The following is a 16,920-nucleotide window of genomic DNA, read 5'->3' on the forward strand; positions in this document are numbered from 1 at the left end:
ATCCCATCATAAAGCTCAAGCCAAAAAAATTATTATAGGTTAACTGCAGTGACGTTGGGTTTTCGGAAAGTTTTACAATCTCGGGGACAAGACAGAATCAGATTCGCCGAGTTTCCCGATGGCATTGACTGCTTAAAAACAGGGTCTCGTTGTTAGGTCAGGGTCCAAGCAGGTATTCGCTCGCTTAGTAGAGCTACCCCTGGAAATAAATACATCATCATTTGACCTCATCGATGGGGCACGGCTTCAGCTTTGTCTCCATCCTCCGTATATCGGCGACCTTCTGCTTTTTCATCATGAGTCAATTGCTCATGGGAACAGAGCCATGGGATATCTATTTCTAATGAGAAGTATCGGAGCAGTCAGGTATCTGAAAATGACAATGGTTTATGCTCGTCAAAAGAAACTACTATTCTAAAAAATAATAAACTCTACATTGATACACAAGGGTACAAAATAATCTCCTCCCACTTACACCAACATCATTGGTAGAGGTCTCTGGCCCTGAGTTTCCGTTACAGACAAATCTATCGAAACCCCATATCTTGTTCAACATGATAGACAGTGCGCTCATCACTACGCCTCTGTTAGTCACCTTTGGATCTCGTACCCGTCGCCAACCGGAAGAGCAGAGTCAAGTGTTTTGATCTCATGCTTCAGATTTCTAGTCATGACTCCAACCAGGAGGAAGATAGTCGTAATCAGCATCTCCGGTACAACACTCAGGCAGACTTGAACTGCTTTCGAGGTCAAGAAACCCGAAGTTGGATGTGAGATCTTGAGCTGGAGATACGCGATACCATAGGCAAGGCGCAATCCAAGGAGAGGGAGGTTGATAAAGACTGCATACATAAGCTTGGAAGTGTCAGTACTGAGTTCTCCCATTTGGTGATAGCGGAGGATTCGACTTACTAGCTTCCCGCCGCGAAACGAAGATACACGGTTGTTTGTAGATGACTCTTGACACTTTCCGAGAGACCACAAAGCCCAGATCGCGAGAAGCAACCATGCTAATGCAATGAGTGCAGAAGCAACCTTGAGCAAGGTCTTGTTGGTTGAAACAGAGTCGCCATTCTGTAAACCGACAACAGACACGATGATGAGGGCCATGGCTGCTCCAACTAGGCCATGATACTTGATCTCGAGAATGATATCGAGTTTTCTGCTGAGTCTAGGGTTTGTTCCACGTCGACTAAACAATTGCTAGTCAGTCAAGTCAGAGAGCAGTGGCAGTGTATGATACTTACGCCTCGTGCAAGATCCCAGAAGCAGCCAACAGCAAGGGAGAAAGGCCAATACTGTTCAGTATAATTGACCCAGTTGAGCTGTTAGTTTCATGAAGACCAATACTGCCGGTAACAATCCTGAGTACACAGAATATCTGGACGTAGAGCCATCCTATAAATCCAGTCTTTCCATGCTTGAATAGGCAATATAGAGCAGGTTGAAGGAGAATAATGTAAATGGCCAGTTTAGCCGCTGAGATAGAGTCGGTCATTTCGAAAGGAGGAAACAGATGGAGATCGTTGTAAGTGAGTTGTGATGACTGTCTCGATAAAACTGCCAAGAGCACGGTTATTCCTACATTATTATACTATTTCCACAACTCCATTTCTGGCTGCCTCTTCAACGCTGCCTTTCTTCATTATGGAAGCCAATTTCGATGTCGAATCCCAATAAGGAAACGAATTCGACGAGATCAGCTTTCGACCAATCATACGTAACCTGGAGCAGGTGTAAGCGATGATGATAGTGTAGTGGCGGAGTTACACTGGTGTCAACGATCACGACTAACAACTTAAGGTTCTCACGTAATTTCATATCAGGCTACATCCTCAACTGTCGCTGTTATATTTCGTCCAAAGGTACAACTTGCTCCAGCAATATTTTCTTTGGCCAATCAAGTAAACTCTGCAATTCTTGTGGCACATTCTGGCAAATTGCTCGAACCTCCCTAAACCCGGAGTCGCCTATACACCGGCTCTTGCTGGCCGTTGATAGAAGGGCGAAGTAGTGTGCGAGTACGACGCGGGCCTCGGGCCGAAGCTCCTGTGCCATATCGGCGAAGCTTTTATGTAGAAGCATAGGGAAAACGATGAGTTTGCGGCAAACGCTCCTCATAGTCTTCCATATCCCCCCTAATAAACTCAATGCTCCAGCATAGGCGACTTCTGTCTCAGAGTCCTATGGCTCCTCTAACTCGTGGGGTTCCTCACGACTAAGTAAGTGTTTCCAGTCTCGACGCATTTCCTCGCTTTGGTTTTCGCTGAGGAATTCTGACACACTGTCTATCATGACGTAGGCGACAGATTCGGCTTGTCTTGCACAAGATCCAAAGCTCGTAGGAATAGATCTCTGCTACTGTTCGAGATGCGTAGCCAGTTGAGAGGAGGAGTATATGGCTCCAGAGGACGAGCTTGGAGGTGAGCAAAGCCGTGGATGCGAAGCATGCCAGAAGCCAAGCATACGCAGTCGACAATCTGATTCTGGATATCCATTGGCTGTGTTGGTAGGGCTTGAGCCTGATGATCTGGTGCTCGTTTACGGGGCAGCTCAGCGTCTTCCATTGCATATCGACGGGAAGAATTGTGAATACATATATCGAATTCCAATATCGAATCCAAGAAAAGAAAACAATGGGAATCTTGCGCTGTTATAAACGTTAACGAGGGAGGGCTGAAGGGGATTCCGCCAGCATATTCCGGTTTCCGATTTAGAGCTACCATATTAGTACCTTAGATGCAGTAGTTGTCTATCACCGGTGAGATGTGATTTAGGTGAATTATTGTATTAGTAGTAGGCACTTTAATTCGCAGAGCATGCGTACGATGTCGCCAGAAAGCGAGCAAGTTGTGGCTACAAGTGACGATCCTACCCTAAAGACATGAGAAACTTTGCTTCGTCTTTTTTCGGGCCATTCCAAGATCATATTAGCTATTGATTTATTTGCAATCCTCTGTCGAATCAATTGCTTCTGCGAAGAGGGTCAACCGAGGTCTGCGAATAGGAAAGATGATGAGAATAAGCTTCACTCCTCCTTCGAATCGAGTAGTTCCCACAGCGCACATTGTTGACTAGTTTATAACGGGAGCCTACCTTTCGTTGGTTGATACACGTCGACACTGCAGGAACGAAGCCATAAAGAGAGCGTTTCCGTCAGGATCGGAAACGTTTGTATTCCTCCCTTTTCCTGCTATGTACATATAGTTGCCATAGCGGAAACTACCCGGTCAGATGAGTAGGTTATCGATAAGGCTGATCTAACAGCATTACCATCCAACAACGAATATACATTTGCCAGTATCTCTGACCCGTGAGCCTGGTAGTCTTTAGTATTCTCAGGATGTTTTAAACCTCGATGTAGATCTCCGAGTACCTCACAGTTAGTCATTGAACTCGTTGATCCCAGTAAGAAGAATAAACACCAGCATTGAAATTTTAAGCCAAGACACGATAATCCACTACATCACCCCAAAGGCGCACTATCATCACCAACTCCTACGCCCTTTACACTTACCCCACCAATCACGGCAATCACTCCCCCGCAACTCGGAGCCCATCTCCGTATCACCTCATCCTTTGTTCGATACATAAATACAACATCATCATAACCCAAACATGAACTCTCGTCTTGCATTCTCACTCTCTAGAGCTAGAATTACACCTCGCTTCACTACATTTCGAACGATGGCTTCCTCATCTGTTACCGTCCCTCCCGGAAAGTACGAGTTTCTCGTTGTCGTCCATGACAAGCCCAATGTTCGGGAGAAGAGACTCGAGGTTCGAGGGTGAGCTGCGTTCTGATGTTGGATTATATGTGGCTTAAGCTAACAAGCCGAAGAACCCATTTTAAGAACATGGTTCCTAACGTTGAGAATGGAAGTTGGAAGATGGGAGGTGTGTTAATAAACAGGCCTAGGAACTGGATCCTAACAGTGAGACTAATGTTGTGTCTAGGTGCCATTTTAAACAGTGTTCCCAAAGACGATAGCGTCGACAGCCTCGACTTTGCTGGCAGTACCCTTGTCTGCATCGCTGAATCCGTAGAAGAGGTCAGAGAGCAACTCAGCAAAGATATCTATGCTACATCAGGCGTCTGGGACATGGACAAGGTAAACAGAACGTGAATCCATTCGAGGACAATTTGCTGATGTGATATACAGGTCCAAATCTACCCCTTCAAGGCCGCTTTCAGGATGAACTAATACACAAAGTCAATACCATTACCGTAGACTCACGATAGAGACCCTTTTCAAAACAGTGAACTGATACTATTTATGCTAGTTATCATGACCCGCTACCATGATGTTCCTGTTGTCCATCCGTCAATTGCTGAAACATCGAATCTTTGTGATCGTTCGTTCCCTACCGCTTTGCTAATACCAGCCCTCAACAACCCCTGCATATCGATGTCATTACCAGCTCAATGAAAGCGAGCTAAAGCTATTACTAAAAACCGCGAGGAAGAGCTATCTGACCTATAAAAATTCCAATTCCAATTCAAGTGATAGTAAACGCCATCGTACACTGACATATCCATGCTCCTTTGGTATGGCCCGCCACCAAGTCATGCGTGGTTTAAGCTTCGTTGCCATTTGAACCATTCTCAGCTGCTTCTTCGGCTGCAACTCTCAATTCGTAGTTGAGGTCAAAGCATTCGGCCAACAATCCGGTAACACTGCCTTGTCCTTCGGGGATGTCGCCATTTACCACAAACTTACCGTCAACTTTCATGTTATCAAGGGAGTTAAGCTGTCCCATGTTAGAGAGAACTGGGTTATGCCACAATGTATCCACATACCTTCATGCTGTAGGGGTAAAGCTCCCGCACGGAGGATACACCCCCATTCTTCTTGACCTCAACGAGGCAACGCTTCAGTGTCTGCAGTTGGTTGTAAACAGGCAACAGAGCTTCGGACACTGGTTCGGATGCCAGCATAAATGAGTAGATGTACGCATACGACCGTCGGATTAGGTACAGCAAAGTTCGCTGAGTCCAGAGATCAGCTGGTCGCCCCCGCTCGTCCACCCAGTTTCCGTTCTGTCGGCTCTCATCAATTCTGTCAAGTTGCCGTTGGAAATCATACAGATCAGTCTCTCGGAGCGACCATGCTTGTGTAAGAGAAAGCTTCTCGAGGTCGTTGCGAATTTGAATGAGCTGGTCGTAGATTGGTCGCCATTGCTCAGCTACTTCTCCTTGTCTTTAAAGTGTCAGTACATCTTCATGGAAAGTGTCGATTATCTCACCTCTCAAGAACCATGTCCGACCAGCGGACGCAACGGTGGTACAAGTCTCGGAGCACTTCACCTCCCTCCTCTAAAGTTCCATCCTCTGCGGTAAATGTGCCGCCATTGTGCTTTTCGCCAATTTCCAAAATTTGGTTCCGTAGCTTCTTGACCTCGGATGTGGAGAACTAGTCAACGTTAGCACATCTCCAAACATTCCATTCAATTCCAGCCTCGCTTACCTTGGACTTGGTGTTGGCCAACGAGATCGATCGCAAGATCGAAATGAGCTTCTCATGAGCCTCCAGCAGGTAATCTGGCAATCGCTCTAATCTCTTCTGAAGACGCGACAAGGTTGAGTTGCAGAGCGCAACGCGGTTCTCAAGTAGTGCAAGCATGTATGGAGGGTGTCGCTTGTCGAGTGATGGATCAGTAGCAGCATCGTGAATGCTTTTAGACAGATCTTCAAGTGTAGACTTGATGCTTCCGAGATCCTTGGCTGAGTAGAGCTCGGCCTCAGTGAGGTGGTCGAGTAGTCGCTTGACAGTTGAGGTCATAGCGTATGTTGCTGGTGCCTCATTGTTTCGTCCGATCGTGAGATAGAATAGGGATAGCAGCTGGAAGCAGCTCTCCAAGACCTTGTCCACTGGAAACAAACTTGTTAGCACACTCGCGTTTGGATGCGACAAAGACGGTGACATACATCTGTTCTCCTCCTTATCGCCTGTTTCGGCGCGCACAACCGCCAGCTCCTTAACCTGATCCATGGTCTCATCAAACAATGGCATGACATCTTGAGTTCGAATGTAGTTTGTGCGATCCTGTTTAAGAAGCAGTAGGCGATCTCGGACCAGCTGTAGCTTCTCGAGGATAGCTTGCTCCCGGGGGTCCCGCGGCATTGGGATCGCTGGAGTCTCCATGTTGATAGATGCCGTTTCCGAGCTTCTTATGGGGGTGTCGTATAGATTTATGTGATGTAAAGGGTTGAAAGAGTAGTAGTTTGTCACTATTGAGCTTGGAAGTGTATTGGCTTGTTGTTTGTGCCTTGCGCAACGTCTCCGAGGCTCCGAGTGACGAAAGTCGACGAGTGGCGGCGGGGCTCAAGATCCAGGGAAGTTGAGTCGACTTTTGGTGGGGAGGTCGTGATGAACTAACTCACGTAGGCGCGATACAAGTCACAAGATATTAATTAAGCGGTGGATGAAGAATGATAGTCTGGAGGCAGAATGCGGAGACGAGAATGCCATGGAAGATGAAATAGTTGATGACGGAAGAAGTTGACTAGTGGATGGTAGATCGTGGAGAAAAGATATCACGGTTACAGTTCATTCATTTCAGCTGGACCTGACCTTCTCTGCCTCGACCAAGAACGGATGTTGTCACATATTTAATCATGGCAACTGGAAGGCCCAGACCGACCCCTCCATCAGGTCCTGCAGTCACTTCACCTATTACCGTACGCGGTACGCCCTACGTCTTCGCTGCGGCATTGAGCCAGACGGCAGCGGCTAAGCTGTTTGCTAGTGGGGGTTTCCCAACAAGCGATAGTGGGCAAGGGAGAGAGGAAGGAGTTGATAGAGGATTGGTCTCGATCAGTGAATATTAATCAGACGTCGGTGAGGTTGAATACCATCTTATTCACTCAGACAATTATAAGCCTGCAGACTATACAATTTATGATATTAAAACTGTAATTACCCTTATCATCATATCTTCACAATCAATGCTCTTATGATGTCTTCTGTCTGTTTCCCAAAGGTGGGGTAAAAAGCGCCGCAGTTCACAGCATTCTTGGAAACATATTTTATTGGCTCGTTAGATCGCACCCAATCAAAGGCGTGACTCACTCTCTCTACACCCACGGAGCGGATTAATTCATATCGATCGCTCCTGCCTCCACTTTTCCTTTAGGTCTTGAAGCCCTCCAACCGAATTTCGACCAGGATTTTCTGTGGTAAGCATCCATTTGGTGATATTCCGACTTCAAACTACAACCGACTCGACTTCGTGCAGACTTTACAATCTCCCACCCGCACGTCAAAATCATTCACAATGTCTCACGCCGAGCTCGCTTCGTCCTACGCGGCCCTGATCCTCGCCGACGACGGTGTTGAGATCACCGTACGTTTTAACCCCGCGATTCTGTCGACGTTTTGTGTGTGCGTGAGGTGATTGATAGCTAACATCGTCATCGCGACTCTCCAGGCCGACAAGCTCCAGACCCTCATCAAGGCCGCCAAGGTCGAGGAGGTTGAGCCCATCTGGACCTCCATCTTCGCCAAGGTACGAACCGAATAACTCCAGCGATTTTTATGCGCCCATATCCAGGACTTCGATTTTCTGACGGATTTTATTTGAATAGGCTCTCGAGGGCAAGGATGTCAAGGACCTTCTCGTGAACGTCGGCTCCGGTGGCGGTGCTGCCCCTGCCGCCGGTGGTGCCGCCGCTGCTGGTGGTGCCGCTGCTGAGGCTGCTCCTGAGGAGGAGAAGGAGGAGGGTATGTCTACCCGCGAAGCACAACGACTGACTGCGGATTGCTGACAACCACTACAGAGAAGGAGGAGTCTGACGAGGACATGGGCTTCGGTCTCTTCGACTAAGAAGTTACGCCGCTACGACTGTTTCCTTGTTCTTTGTACTTCGACTGCATGGCTTCGGGGTTTCCAATCGATCGATCATACAGGATGGAGAGCGGGCACTGTAACCTGCGCCCTGGACAGAGTAGCTTCTTACATACGATGCTATGAGGAACGCACTCAACGGAGTTTCGCGGAGGGAGAATTGGTCAATTCATACGGCTCTGATAAAAAAAAGTCCCGCCATGGGTGGTTTGAGTTCAACTGGGTTTTCTTCAAAGTGTGACTATTTCGCCAGAGTGCCAGCGATTGTGATTGTGATCAGGACGAATGTTGTCGTCCTCTTGTCTGCTCTAACTCTACCTAAAGGACTTTTTTCTGTTCTTCGTAGTACTACAGATTCATCTCCCATGTCCCCACCAACGCCGCGCCATGCACAATCTTTCATGTCTACGTCAGAAATTTATTTGACGATCAGGACGGATGACGGAACCAGTCCCGCTTCCTTCAGGGTCTTGGAGAAATCGACGTCACCCTCAAAGGTCTTGCGGGGGAACGTAGTCGTAAAGCTTGATACAGCATTCCCTGTCTCGCTCTGCAGCTGTTGCGCCAGTTCGAACAGTGTCGTCTCAGCCGGCAGGGTCTTGGTGATGTTTCCGCCGTCGGTCTGTAGTCGGAGTCGGGCTTCGTTGTGGTTACTTTTGGGCTTGGATGCGGCCGCGACAGCAGCAGCGCCACCAGGAGTAGCAGCCTCGACTTGAGGAGCTCGACCCTCACGGGCTGCCTTGGCCTCCTCTGCCTTTCGGCGTCGCTCAGCTTTGTCGGCCTCGATCTTTGCCTTGATGCGCCTCTTGGCCTCCTGATCTTCGAGCTTCTCTTGTCGCTTCTGGGCTGCTTCCTTGACTGCTTGCTTGCGGGCCAGCTCTTCCTTTGCTTCTTGGCTCTCCTTGGTAGACTTTTGGCGAATTTGCTACGACAGGTTAGAACTGAGTAATGGTGCGATTGGATGCTTTTGTTACCTCGTTGCGCTTGTGATCTTCCTTGTCCTTGACAGATTGAAGTGCTCTCTTGGCGGCGAGGCGCTCGCGAAGTTGCTCAAGCTTGGCCTTCTTCTCGTCTTCGGTTAGAGGGGCAATCTCCTCTGTTGACTCCGAGAAGTCAGTATGCTCGCTGTAGCCTCAGTCAGCCAAACATTCTCCAGTAGATAGTTGTGTCAGGTTGACATACGTCTTGGTCGCGTGATAGGTAGCCAGATCATGGTTCTTGAATCGCTTCCCACAGTCATTGCAGATCAATGACTTGGCAGTGCCAGTCTCGAGCTCTGCTATCTTGGCTTCCGTGTCCTCCTCGTCGTCATTCTCTTCCTTCGCAGCGGCAGCAGCCTTGATCTCATCAATAGGCTTGTCCTGGTTGTCCTCAAGCCACTGAAGAGCGCCCTGAACTACTAAAGTTAGCCTGAAACGAGTCATCTGAAAAAATGTAACTTACGGCCTCCAGTCTTCTTGACGGCTATCTCAGCACGTTCCTTGTCAAAGCCCATATCGAGCAGGGTATCGAGATCAGAAGGCATGTTGGCGGTGTTGTTTAGCAAGAGTTGGTGATAGTGGGGTTGGATGAGGGGCAACTGTTGATGAGTTGAGCAGATGAAGATGGAAAGAATGAAGAGATGAGATCTTGATTATTTGCGTATCAGCAAACTGGTGAGACAGGCAAAAATTCACAGTCGTGAATAAATTCAAGGTGGAATATGCCTTTGCACTGAGTTGTCCTTTGATGCTGGAACCAAAGCTTAGGTAAAGCCCAAGAACGTCATTCAAGCCGCTGCCTCAGTGACGTCGCCGGGATTACTACGGTTAAGCACGGGCGTAATCATGACTGAAATTCCGATATAGGTAGTGATTTCTCTCTCTTCTCATGATGAATAGTACCACTCAAGACTTTAATTCCTACAGTTCGACATACTCGAAAACCGGAAAATACATTCTCAAACACGAACATCTACGAGAGACAAGCTTCCCGAAACCACATAGTCACATACTTCATATATGCAGACTCATCTACCGATTCAAACAAGTATTATCATTAAGTGGGCTCGCTAATGAGCTTTGGGTATCATCATAAGTTCATGCCGTCTATATCTAACATTCAAACAAATTCTTAATCCTCCTGCAACCGTCTTCACCACTGAAGCGGCCAGCTACCGTGCTTTCGAGCATATGCCTCTCCAAGACGATTCAGTACCTCTCGCGAAACATCTTGATGGTACTTCCTGCACCAGTCGTTGACTTGGTTTCCGTTGAGAGACTCTTGGTGAGTAACTGTCAGATATCGATGTAGGTATGCAACTGCATCCTCCATATCATCGGCTCGGATGTTGTCGTAGAGACTGTTGAGTTTGCTGCACAACGCATAATCCCACGGGGCAGCGTAAACTGTCAAACCGCCGTAGTTTCCGCGGTGCTCGAAGATGACTTCATGCTGGTCCTTGGCCCATTGAAGAATATCGACCTGGACATTTCGAGGCACGAAGAATTGCATAGAGTTGTTGAACCACTGCTCTCCGAGAGTTCCCTGTGCCTTCTTGTTGGCGAAACTGGCAGCATTGCTGAGCGTGATATACTCTTTCGAGGCAGGATCGTGAAGAAGAAACTCGACGTCGGGAGTCGTCTCTCTGTGACGCAGATAAAGTGCGTTTACAACACCGCCGACGACAGCACACTTCACATGTGTACCACATTCGTTCAGATACTCGGCCATGTGTTGGAAGGCGTCGATGATCTGCTGTCGACTCAACTCTGAGGTTTCAGGGAAGTCTTGAAAGATGGACGAGGGAGCCATGACAGAGCCAACTGAATGGCTTGAGAGGGTCACAGGACGGATAGGTCGAGACTCCATCTCGAGGATGTGGCGAGAGTTGTTGCAGCCCATGGTGAAGTGGTGAGAGGTGTACAAGGGTAAGTTGAAATAATACTGGATTAATATCGAGTATTATACTGCAAGAGATACGAGAGATCTATCTAGTATCGTATAATGAGTTGATCTTCTCGGGTTCTGTCCACCTGACTCTGGGGATCTGTTCGTATAAATACCAAAGCCAAGTGCCGAATAGCCCTACTGCAACCTTTAAGCCAGGAGCAGCACACACACATTTGCGCCATAAGCGGTTGTTCCAGAAGAATTCAGTCAGCCGCAGGATGATTCTCTACTCCTACTGTAACGTAGGAGCAGAGAAATGGAGTAGCCGCCCGTGGCACCGCCTCGTGTCGATCAAATACGAGGGTCCTACCCGCAGATGGCGTTCCTGTGAGCCTAGCTATCCACCTTTTTGTTCAGTTTGGAGGACTGTGGTAGGCTGAGTCTGACTTATCCGTAGCGTCGGAATTCAATGTTTAGGATATTTTTAGACGTCTTATTATCCCTCGAACAGTTGCTAGGCTTAGGTAGTTTTACGTGTGAGCGGTTGGTTAACATGTCGTGATATTTAGTCAAGTCGTTCATCGCGCCAACCGCGAAAGTTCATCATTAGAACAACTCTCGTGCCTGAGTTGAGCATCGTTTGGTGATGTTTGCAACACAGCCCAAGCCCTATAACTACCGGCCGCCACCACCCACGAGCTGACCATGTTCTTGTCAGCATGTAGAATCAATAAACTGCACTGTAGGTTTCACCACGTTGAAGAATTTTTCGTTCTGGAGTTGCACAGCCTGTCGAGTCTCAGATATTCGAGAATATTCAGCGAAACTGGCTTGCGCAGCGAACTCAGTCATTAAACAACTCACTCATCCAATGATTGTTACTCTTGAAGCATCATTTCAGCTCAAGGAGAGAATGTGGGAAAACTCGAGACCTCGATTGCGAGTGACGAGAGTTCTTAGACAAGTTCAGATAATCTTGGAGGGCTTGCTCACTAGTTGTTATAGTCCTCGGGTAAAATGGTCTTCGAGTCCTTTTGGTCCACGAAAGTTGTGAACTGAGTTGAGTTGCAAACAATGACACATTCTCACAACCCATTCGACGAATATTGGAAAAGTCTTGTTCTTTTGATGACCCAGACCATTAATGCAACTTACTCTCCACTCAAGAGATCGCTATGCTCATCCCTTGTCTTTTAATGTTTCAATGAATATGGAGGTGGGTATCAAAACTGTTCGAGATTATTTGTCAATGCTCAACAAAGAATAGAGAGTTCATGACGGCTGCGCTAACGGACCTGCCAAGCTCTGACGCTACCTTCCGTTACCTCACGTTTGCCTCGGTCCTCCGCATCTGTTCTCGAACCATGTGCCATGATGCCCTCACTTCCCTGATTTGAGACGCTTAACCATTCAGGTGCTTACCAATACAAGGACCTGCATATCGTGGACCAGCTAGACCCTTTTTTGTGGACGGCAAACGGAGACTTGGAAAGATAGTGGACAACTGCAGGGCAATGGAGTAAATAGCAAAGGTAAAATGCAAAGATGACGTTTGAAGAAGAATAAGGTATGTGGTGGCTTCATCAGTGTTCAATCAACGGATATCCATGAAATCAATGGCGGGCAGTTTTTGGAGCATGGGCGAAGTCCAATAGTGACTGATAGCGGAGTTTAAGCCCCCTGATGGCTCGTGCTCCCTGTAGCAACCACCTGAAGTTGAGCCGACTCAACTGGGAATAGGGCGCCATAGCAGAAGCAATTACGTCGTAGGAGATCCCAAGACACAAACCAACGTCAACCTGCCTTCCATTCCCCTTCCAGGTATACTCGACTCAACTCACCACACTCCACTGCTACTAATCTTTCATTTCGTCACCAATTTCTTCCTTCTCCCACGCGACCAACTTCCTCAAATCTTACCGACTCGGTGCCGCCTCGTGTCGCTATACTTTTAACTCACCTTTAATCAAACTTCCCCCCTTTGCTAATCAACGAACGACATTTCATACTGTACTCTACCTCCCGTTGCCACGTTTCCACTTGGTTACCGCCGAGGAACCATCGCGCGATACCACCAACCATAACAACTTCTGCATTTTCTTCCCACTGCCACGATAACAAGCCAAAATGTCGGTCGATATTGAGCCATTTGAGCTGTCTTTTAGACGTGCGTGATCTGTGATGGACGATGATGGGTCTCCGAGGATTGACATGATTGCTAGGCCCCTTCACCACCGAGGTCTCCCAGACCTTGACTCTGAAGAACCCCAACCCTACCCCAGTGGCTTTCAAGGTCAGTCGGTCAGCGATTCTCTTGCGACGGTTTTACTAACAAGAAGAACAGGTCAAGACCACTGCTCCCAAACAGTATGCTTGCCCCTCTAACCAAGCCCTTCCGATCGCATACCTGACATCTCCCTACTAGATACTGTGTTCGACCAAATGCAGGCCGCATCGAGGCCGGCCAGAGCTTCGATGTCTCTGGTGAGTCTGCTCCTAAAAGCGCATTCCGATAGCCGTTAACGATCACCTAGTCCTTCTCCAGGCTATGAAGCAGGATCCCGCTCCTGACGCTAAGTGCCGTGACAAGTTCCTTGTCCAATCCGCCCCCATTACCGCCGATAAGGAGTTTGCCAGCGTTGCCAATGTCGTACGTAGCCAATCGATCTCAAAATCCGGACTGTAAAACTGACTAAATCACCAGCTTGAAACGACCGATAAAGCCCACCTTGTCGAGCGCAAGATTCGCGTCAACTGGCTCGCGGCTGGTGATGCTGACCAAGCTCCTAACCGACCTTTGTCCACGCCTAACAAGCAGGCTATTGCCAACGGCGTAAGTTCGCCGACTCGGATTCGGAAGTTGACAATTAATGGTATAATCTAGATCAACGACACTCCTGACGTTTCGCGTACATTTTCTTCACCTGGCGTTCGAGACGAGTCGCCCTCATCCTCGGCAGCGCCCCCTCCTTACCAATCACCCAAAGAATCCGCCTATGAGGACGAGAAACCCAAATCTACCTACGAGGAGTCCGAAGTCAAGAGCACTATTACTCAAGCTACAACAGCCATCAAGGAGACTGCAGAGCTGACCTATGAGGAGCTCAAGGCTAAGCTTGCCCAGGCCGAACAGCAGCTTGTAGCTCTCAAGGATAGCGGTCTTCGACAGCGCAACGTCAAGTCCGCCTCCGGCGATGATGACAAACGACCTCTCGCCCAGACCGCCCAAGCTGTCACCCAAACCGTCGAAGGTGTTCCTGTGCAAATGGCGGCCATTCTTTGCTTGGTCAGCTTCTTGCTTGCCTACTTCTTCTTCTAGAGATAAGGAAGAAGTGACAGCCCTTGGATCTTTTCGACAAACGAAACTAATAGACAGGCTTGACGACGCTCATGAGAACTCAGCCGGAGACATGGGATCCCCGGATGCATAAATCTTTAAAGTACGGCGAGGCTAAAGCATAGGATCAGGAAGCATATCATGCGATCGGCGGAACACTGCAGGATTCACAGCTCAGTACGAATCGAAACCCACTTGGAAGGTACCTTGGGGACAGTGGACCATGTCTCTAGGCCAAGGCGGTTTCGGTCAGCAGGGCTTCGAACGCCTTGCAGCTGGGGATGAAAGTTTCGCTGAGGAGTTTAAAAGCGATGGGAGGAGGATGTGGCTTCCGAGGCGGGAGCTTTGACTGTACACCCTTACCTTGAGCCTTTCGCGGCTCTCGTATTTTCTTGTGTCGTATTATTCTGTTTGCGTTAACTGATAAATTTGGAGTTCTAACTTGTATCACTCGTCGACTCTACTTTTCATCTTTTGTGTCTCCCGGTCATTTGCAAGCTTAGCCGCTCAATTATTTACATATTACGGACTGAAAGTCTGGAGTCGTTACACAGAAACCAAATGGTGATAGCTCGTTAGGTCACGGAGTCGGTCTCTGAGTTTTGTGATCGCTCAAAAGATTGTATTTATGTTTTTATACATACCCTAAAACGCCATACAAGATCTGTATTCTATGGTACTTTTGTCTGAATCTATGCTGCCTAGCTCAGTCAAAAAGGTACCAAATGCAGCAAAAGTTTGAGTTGATCATGGCCTTGATATGCCGCACCCTTTGTCAAAATATCAAAACAGTTGCATTACAACTAATTCTATGTACTTTTGCGTTGCTTCTAAATCGACTCGATCTCAGACTGCTTCCAGTCGGCGACGGCGCCGCCGCCTACAAGACGTCCACCCTGCTTACGCTTCACGCGGCAACTCATGCCAACGTTCTCATCGAAGATGAAGCGCCAGATGGCATAGCACCAGCTCTCGTGGCGGGGCAAGTCATCATAGAACTCGTGAGCAATCTCGCGCACCTTGTGGAGACGAGTCCAGGGCACTGCGGGGAAGTCGTGGTGCTCGTTGTGAAGACCGACGTTGTAGGTGAACCAGTTCAGAGGTCCATAGTAAGAGAAGGTCTCGGGAACGGGGATCTTGTTCTCCGGGTCGCGAGCGGAGGGAGCAACGGTCTCGTACACGTAGTGCTCGGCGATGAAGTGGCCAGCCAGAGGGTGAAGACTCCCAGCCAAAAAGGAGGAGAGCAGCAGGTAGAGGAGAGAGTTGACAGAGGCGTACTTCAGGAGAACGAGATCAAAGGCGACCTGGACAGCGATGTTGAGGGCGTGGACTCCAGTCAAAGGAACGCGGTAGACGGCCATGGGTCGCAGGGCGTAGAAGAAGATCTGGAAAGTGCAGAAGAAGGCCTTTCCGAGAATCGAATCCAGAACGAAGGCCTCGAAGGCAGTGGGAAGATCGGTATCAAGGCCATCGACACCGAGGGACTTGTGGTGGGTAAGGTGGTATGGCTGTAGAGTGTTAGCATTATTTCAGATATCGAAATGCGATCTGGATCACATACTCGGAACGAAGCGCTGTACGGAATACCAATGGGAAGGTTGGCAAAGATGGCGATCAGACGGTTGAGACGAGCGCTTCGGAAAGCCAGGTTATGTGAGATCTCGTGGATGGCGAGGAAAAGGTTCTGGTTGGCAGTGGCGCCAAAGACGTAGGCGACAGCCCAGAACTTCCATGAGAAGAAAGGAGTCGACTGGAGCATCCATGCGAGGAAGACCTGAAGAGAGACGACACCGAGAACGACCCATTTCGTGAGAGGCTCAGGACCGCAGAGCTTGGTGATCTGTAGATGGAGGCTAGATTAGCGACATGCCATGGCACAGCGGGGCTAATCAGTAGAGCACGAACCTCGGGGTGAGCCTTGATAATAGCGAGACGGCGAGTTCGATGAGGCTCCTCAGTGTATGTCCAGAAGAAATCGTGGCTCTTATCAGCACCTTCGGCTGCCGCAGGAGCTGGGTTTGGGCTATCGCCCTTTGCCCTCGAAGTGACCGTAGATGAATTCGTCGCAGGCATCTTTCCTTCGATAGTTTGGAAAAGGTGAAAGAAAGTCTAAACCCCCGAAGAACAAAAAGTGCAAGGACGGTTGAATTAAAAAAGAATGTGATACATTTGCCTCCTTGGTAGCTGCGGCGCGGGAAACAGGGGGCAGAGAAAGCTACGTGGAAGGCGGTGAAAATCCAGGTCCAAATGTTAATTGGGAATCTGGCCAATGATGGTTTGGTTAGGGGCTAGATTTGGCGGGTGGGGGGAGAAATTCAGGGGACCAGATGGATGGTTTTTGAGGGGTTCAAGAAGGCGGGGCATGTTCAGACCATTCAGAGAGGCGAATTGTATAGCGTGGCATTTGAGGTCAGCTTTATTTGTGTGTATCATGAGCAATTGAGCGACATAGCCCAGCAGTGACAGTTTAGATAATATCAATTTGCACTGCGCTGAGTGTGACTGTGTTACTATCGCTTCTAACCCTAATAATAAATAGGTGGATAAATGAATAAAATCCCAAAATAAAAACTTCAAATTCTTCGAATAAAGTTGTCGAACGACAAGAGGGGAAATGGTTCGAGTGGTGCCATTCGGGACCGTCAATTCCCGTTGATAAACACTAATACCATACGATTATTCGGTATTTCTTGGAAACTCCCTAGCTCTATCTCTCTCGATTCTGTTGGCGAGATGCCTAATTGCGGCAATCTGGTAGGGCTTTTCCCTTGATAGGTGGACCTCCTCGATGAGGATACAACAGAGTGTGATTCTTGATCCCCATGAAGTGCGAATACGAATACTAGATGGTCAACGTGTCTTTC

General features: G+C 48.4%; 9 protein-coding genes across 10 annotated transcripts; 3 read left to right on the forward strand and 6 right to left on the reverse strand.

Moving 5' to 3' along the window:
• Positions 1 to 591: 591 nt before the first annotated feature.
• Positions 592 to 1,524, reverse strand: FOIG_09262 (uncharacterized protein; the record flags this gene model as incomplete). Its single annotated transcript, XM_031209483.1, has 3 exons — positions 1,248 to 1,524; positions 913 to 1,192; positions 592 to 855 (listed from the first exon to the last, which is right to left on the reverse strand). Exons 1-3 carry the CDS (start codon positions 1,496 to 1,498, stop codon positions 592 to 594), a joined length of 795 nt encoding a protein of 264 aa, XP_031060570.1. The 5' UTR covers positions 1,499 to 1,524.
• A 767-nt stretch (positions 1,525 to 2,291) lies between these two features.
• On the reverse strand, positions 2,292 to 2,567 carry FOIG_09263 (uncharacterized protein; the record flags this gene model as incomplete). The annotated part of the gene is made up of 1 exon (XM_031209484.1): positions 2,292 to 2,567. One exon carries the CDS (start codon positions 2,565 to 2,567, stop codon positions 2,292 to 2,294), a length of 276 nt encoding a protein of 91 aa, XP_031060571.1.
• Positions 2,568 to 3,317: 750 nt separating this feature from the next.
• On the forward strand, positions 3,318 to 4,327 carry FOIG_09264 (uncharacterized protein). Its single transcript, XM_031209485.1, has 4 exons — positions 3,318 to 3,788; positions 3,842 to 3,897; positions 3,958 to 4,112; positions 4,164 to 4,327. Exons 1-4 carry the CDS (start codon positions 3,619 to 3,621, stop codon positions 4,203 to 4,205), a joined length of 423 nt encoding a protein of 140 aa, XP_031060572.1. The 5' UTR covers positions 3,318 to 3,618; the 3' UTR covers positions 4,206 to 4,327.
• On the reverse strand, positions 4,113 to 6,649 carry FOIG_09265 (uncharacterized protein). The gene is made up of 5 exons (XM_031209486.1): positions 5,930 to 6,649; positions 5,469 to 5,872; positions 5,248 to 5,414; positions 4,802 to 5,201; positions 4,113 to 4,752 (listed from the first exon to the last, which is right to left on the reverse strand). Exons 1-5 carry the CDS (start codon positions 6,144 to 6,146, stop codon positions 4,579 to 4,581), a joined length of 1,362 nt encoding a protein of 453 aa, XP_031060573.1. The 5' UTR covers positions 6,147 to 6,649; the 3' UTR covers positions 4,113 to 4,578.
• Positions 6,650 to 7,094: 445 nt separating this feature from the next.
• FOIG_09266 (60S acidic ribosomal protein P1) lies at positions 7,095 to 8,362 on the forward strand. Its single transcript, XM_031209487.1, has 4 exons — positions 7,095 to 7,347; positions 7,432 to 7,509; positions 7,589 to 7,724; positions 7,781 to 8,362. The coding sequence occupies exons 1-4, from the start codon at positions 7,279 to 7,281 to the stop codon at positions 7,825 to 7,827; spliced, it is 330 nt and encodes a 109-aa protein (XP_031060574.1). The 5' UTR covers positions 7,095 to 7,278; the 3' UTR covers positions 7,828 to 8,362.
• On the reverse strand, positions 7,805 to 9,594 carry FOIG_09267 (uncharacterized protein). The gene is made up of 4 exons (XM_031209488.1): positions 9,292 to 9,594; positions 9,031 to 9,244; positions 8,823 to 8,973; positions 7,805 to 8,773 (listed from the first exon to the last, which is right to left on the reverse strand). Exons 1-4 carry the CDS (start codon positions 9,371 to 9,373, stop codon positions 8,267 to 8,269), a joined length of 954 nt encoding a protein of 317 aa, XP_031060575.1. The 5' UTR covers positions 9,374 to 9,594; the 3' UTR covers positions 7,805 to 8,266.
• Positions 9,595 to 9,740: 146 nt separating this feature from the next.
• Positions 9,741 to 11,095, reverse strand: FOIG_09268 (uncharacterized protein). The gene has a single exon (XM_031209489.1). The coding sequence runs from the start codon at positions 10,729 to 10,731 to the stop codon at positions 9,982 to 9,984; it is 750 nt and encodes a 249-aa protein (XP_031060576.1). The 5' UTR covers positions 10,732 to 11,095; the 3' UTR covers positions 9,741 to 9,981.
• A 1,283-nt stretch (positions 11,096 to 12,378) lies between these two features.
• FOIG_09269 (vesicle-associated membrane protein-associated protein B) lies at positions 12,379 to 15,633 on the forward strand. Its single transcript, XM_031209490.1, has 7 exons — positions 12,379 to 12,886; positions 12,942 to 13,012; positions 13,064 to 13,086; positions 13,145 to 13,203; positions 13,254 to 13,369; positions 13,424 to 13,552; positions 13,604 to 15,633. The coding sequence occupies exons 1-7, from the start codon at positions 12,847 to 12,849 to the stop codon at positions 14,036 to 14,038; spliced, it is 873 nt and encodes a 290-aa protein (XP_031060577.1). The 5' UTR covers positions 12,379 to 12,846; the 3' UTR covers positions 14,039 to 15,633.
• FOIG_09270 (sphingolipid delta-4 desaturase) lies at positions 14,538 to 16,415 on the reverse strand. Of its 2 annotated transcripts, XM_031209491.1 has the most exons (3): positions 15,962 to 16,415; positions 15,618 to 15,896; positions 14,538 to 15,564 (listed from the first exon to the last, which is right to left on the reverse strand). In XM_031209491.1, the coding sequence occupies exons 1-3, from the start codon at positions 16,127 to 16,129 to the stop codon at positions 14,887 to 14,889; spliced, it is 1,125 nt and encodes a 374-aa protein (XP_031060578.1). In that variant the 5' UTR covers positions 16,130 to 16,415; the 3' UTR covers positions 14,538 to 14,886. The 2 variants fall into 2 exon arrangements, with proteins under 2 accessions (XP_031060578.1, XP_031060579.1); XM_031209492.1 differs by having other exon boundaries at positions 15,618 to 16,415.
• Positions 16,416 to 16,920: the final 505 nt, after the last annotated feature.

The sequence above is a fragment of the Fusarium odoratissimum genome (assembly GCF_000260195.1).
Source record: "Fusarium odoratissimum NRRL 54006 unplaced genomic scaffold supercont1.15, whole genome shotgun sequence".
NCBI lineage: Eukaryota > Fungi > Ascomycota > Sordariomycetes > Hypocreales > Nectriaceae > Fusarium > Fusarium odoratissimum.

Excerpts from the sequence above, each read along its gene's own strand:
- FOIG_09269 (XM_031209490.1), top strand. The coding sequence starts at position 12,847 with ATGTCGGTCGATATTGAGCCATTTGAGCTGTCTTTTAGAC. Across the intron at positions 13,087-13,144 it reads AAGACCACTGCTCCCAAACA|ATACTGTGTTCGACCAAATG; the intron begins GTATGCTTGCCC and ends TCTCCCTACTAG. Across the intron at positions 13,204-13,253 it reads CCAGAGCTTCGATGTCTCTG|TCCTTCTCCAGGCTATGAAG; the intron begins GTGAGTCTGCTC and ends ACGATCACCTAG.
- FOIG_09264 (XM_031209485.1), top strand. The coding sequence starts at position 3,619 with ATGAACTCTCGTCTTGCATTCTCACTCTCTAGAGCTAGAATTACACCT. Across the intron at positions 3,789-3,841 it reads AAGAGACTCGAGGTTCGAGG|AACCCATTTTAAGAACATGG; the intron begins GTGAGCTGCGTT and ends AACAAGCCGAAG. Across the intron at positions 4,113-4,163 it reads GCGTCTGGGACATGGACAAG|GTCCAAATCTACCCCTTCAA; the intron begins GTAAACAGAACG and ends TGTGATATACAG.
- FOIG_09266 (XM_031209487.1), top strand. The coding sequence starts at position 7,279 with ATGTCTCACGCCGAGCTCGCTTCGTCCTACGCGGCCCTGATCCTCGCC. Across the intron at positions 7,348-7,431 it reads ACGACGGTGTTGAGATCACC|GCCGACAAGCTCCAGACCCT; the intron begins GTACGTTTTAAC and ends GCGACTCTCCAG. Across the intron at positions 7,725-7,780 it reads TGAGGAGGAGAAGGAGGAGG|AGAAGGAGGAGTCTGACGAG; the intron begins GTATGTCTACCC and ends CAACCACTACAG.
- FOIG_09265 (XM_031209486.1), bottom strand. The coding sequence starts at position 6,146 with ATGGAGACTCCAGCGATCCCAATGCCGCGGGACCCCCGGGAGCAAGCT. Across the intron at positions 5,202-5,247 it reads TCGGACATGGTTCTTGAGAG|ACAAGGAGAAGTAGCTGAGC; the intron begins GTGAGATAATCG and ends GACACTTTAAAG. Across the intron at positions 4,753-4,801 it reads TTTACCCCTACAGCATGAAG|CTTAACTCCCTTGATAACAT; the intron begins GTATGTGGATAC and ends AACATGGGACAG.
- FOIG_09268 (XM_031209489.1), bottom strand. The coding sequence starts at position 10,731 with ATGGGCTGCAACAACTCTCGCCACATCCTCGAGATGGAGTCTCGACCT.
- FOIG_09267 (XM_031209488.1), bottom strand. The coding sequence starts at position 9,373 with ATGCCTTCTGATCTCGATACCCTGCTCGATATGGGCTTTGACAAGGAA. Across the intron at positions 9,245-9,291 it reads CGTCAAGAAGACTGGAGGCC|TTCAGGGCGCTCTTCAGTGG; the intron begins GTAAGTTACATT and ends TAACTTTAGTAG. Across the intron at positions 8,774-8,822 it reads AAGATCACAAGCGCAACGAG|CAAATTCGCCAAAAGTCTAC; the intron begins GTAACAAAAGCA and ends AACCTGTCGTAG.
- FOIG_09270 (XM_031209491.1), bottom strand. The coding sequence starts at position 16,129 with ATGCCTGCGACGAATTCATCTACGGTCACTTCGAGGGCAAAGGGCGAT. Across the intron at positions 15,897-15,961 it reads TTATCAAGGCTCACCCCGAG|ATCACCAAGCTCTGCGGTCC; the intron begins GTTCGTGCTCTA and ends CTCCATCTACAG. Across the intron at positions 15,565-15,617 it reads CGTACAGCGCTTCGTTCCGA|CCATACCACCTTACCCACCA; the intron begins GTATGTGATCCA and ends AACACTCTACAG.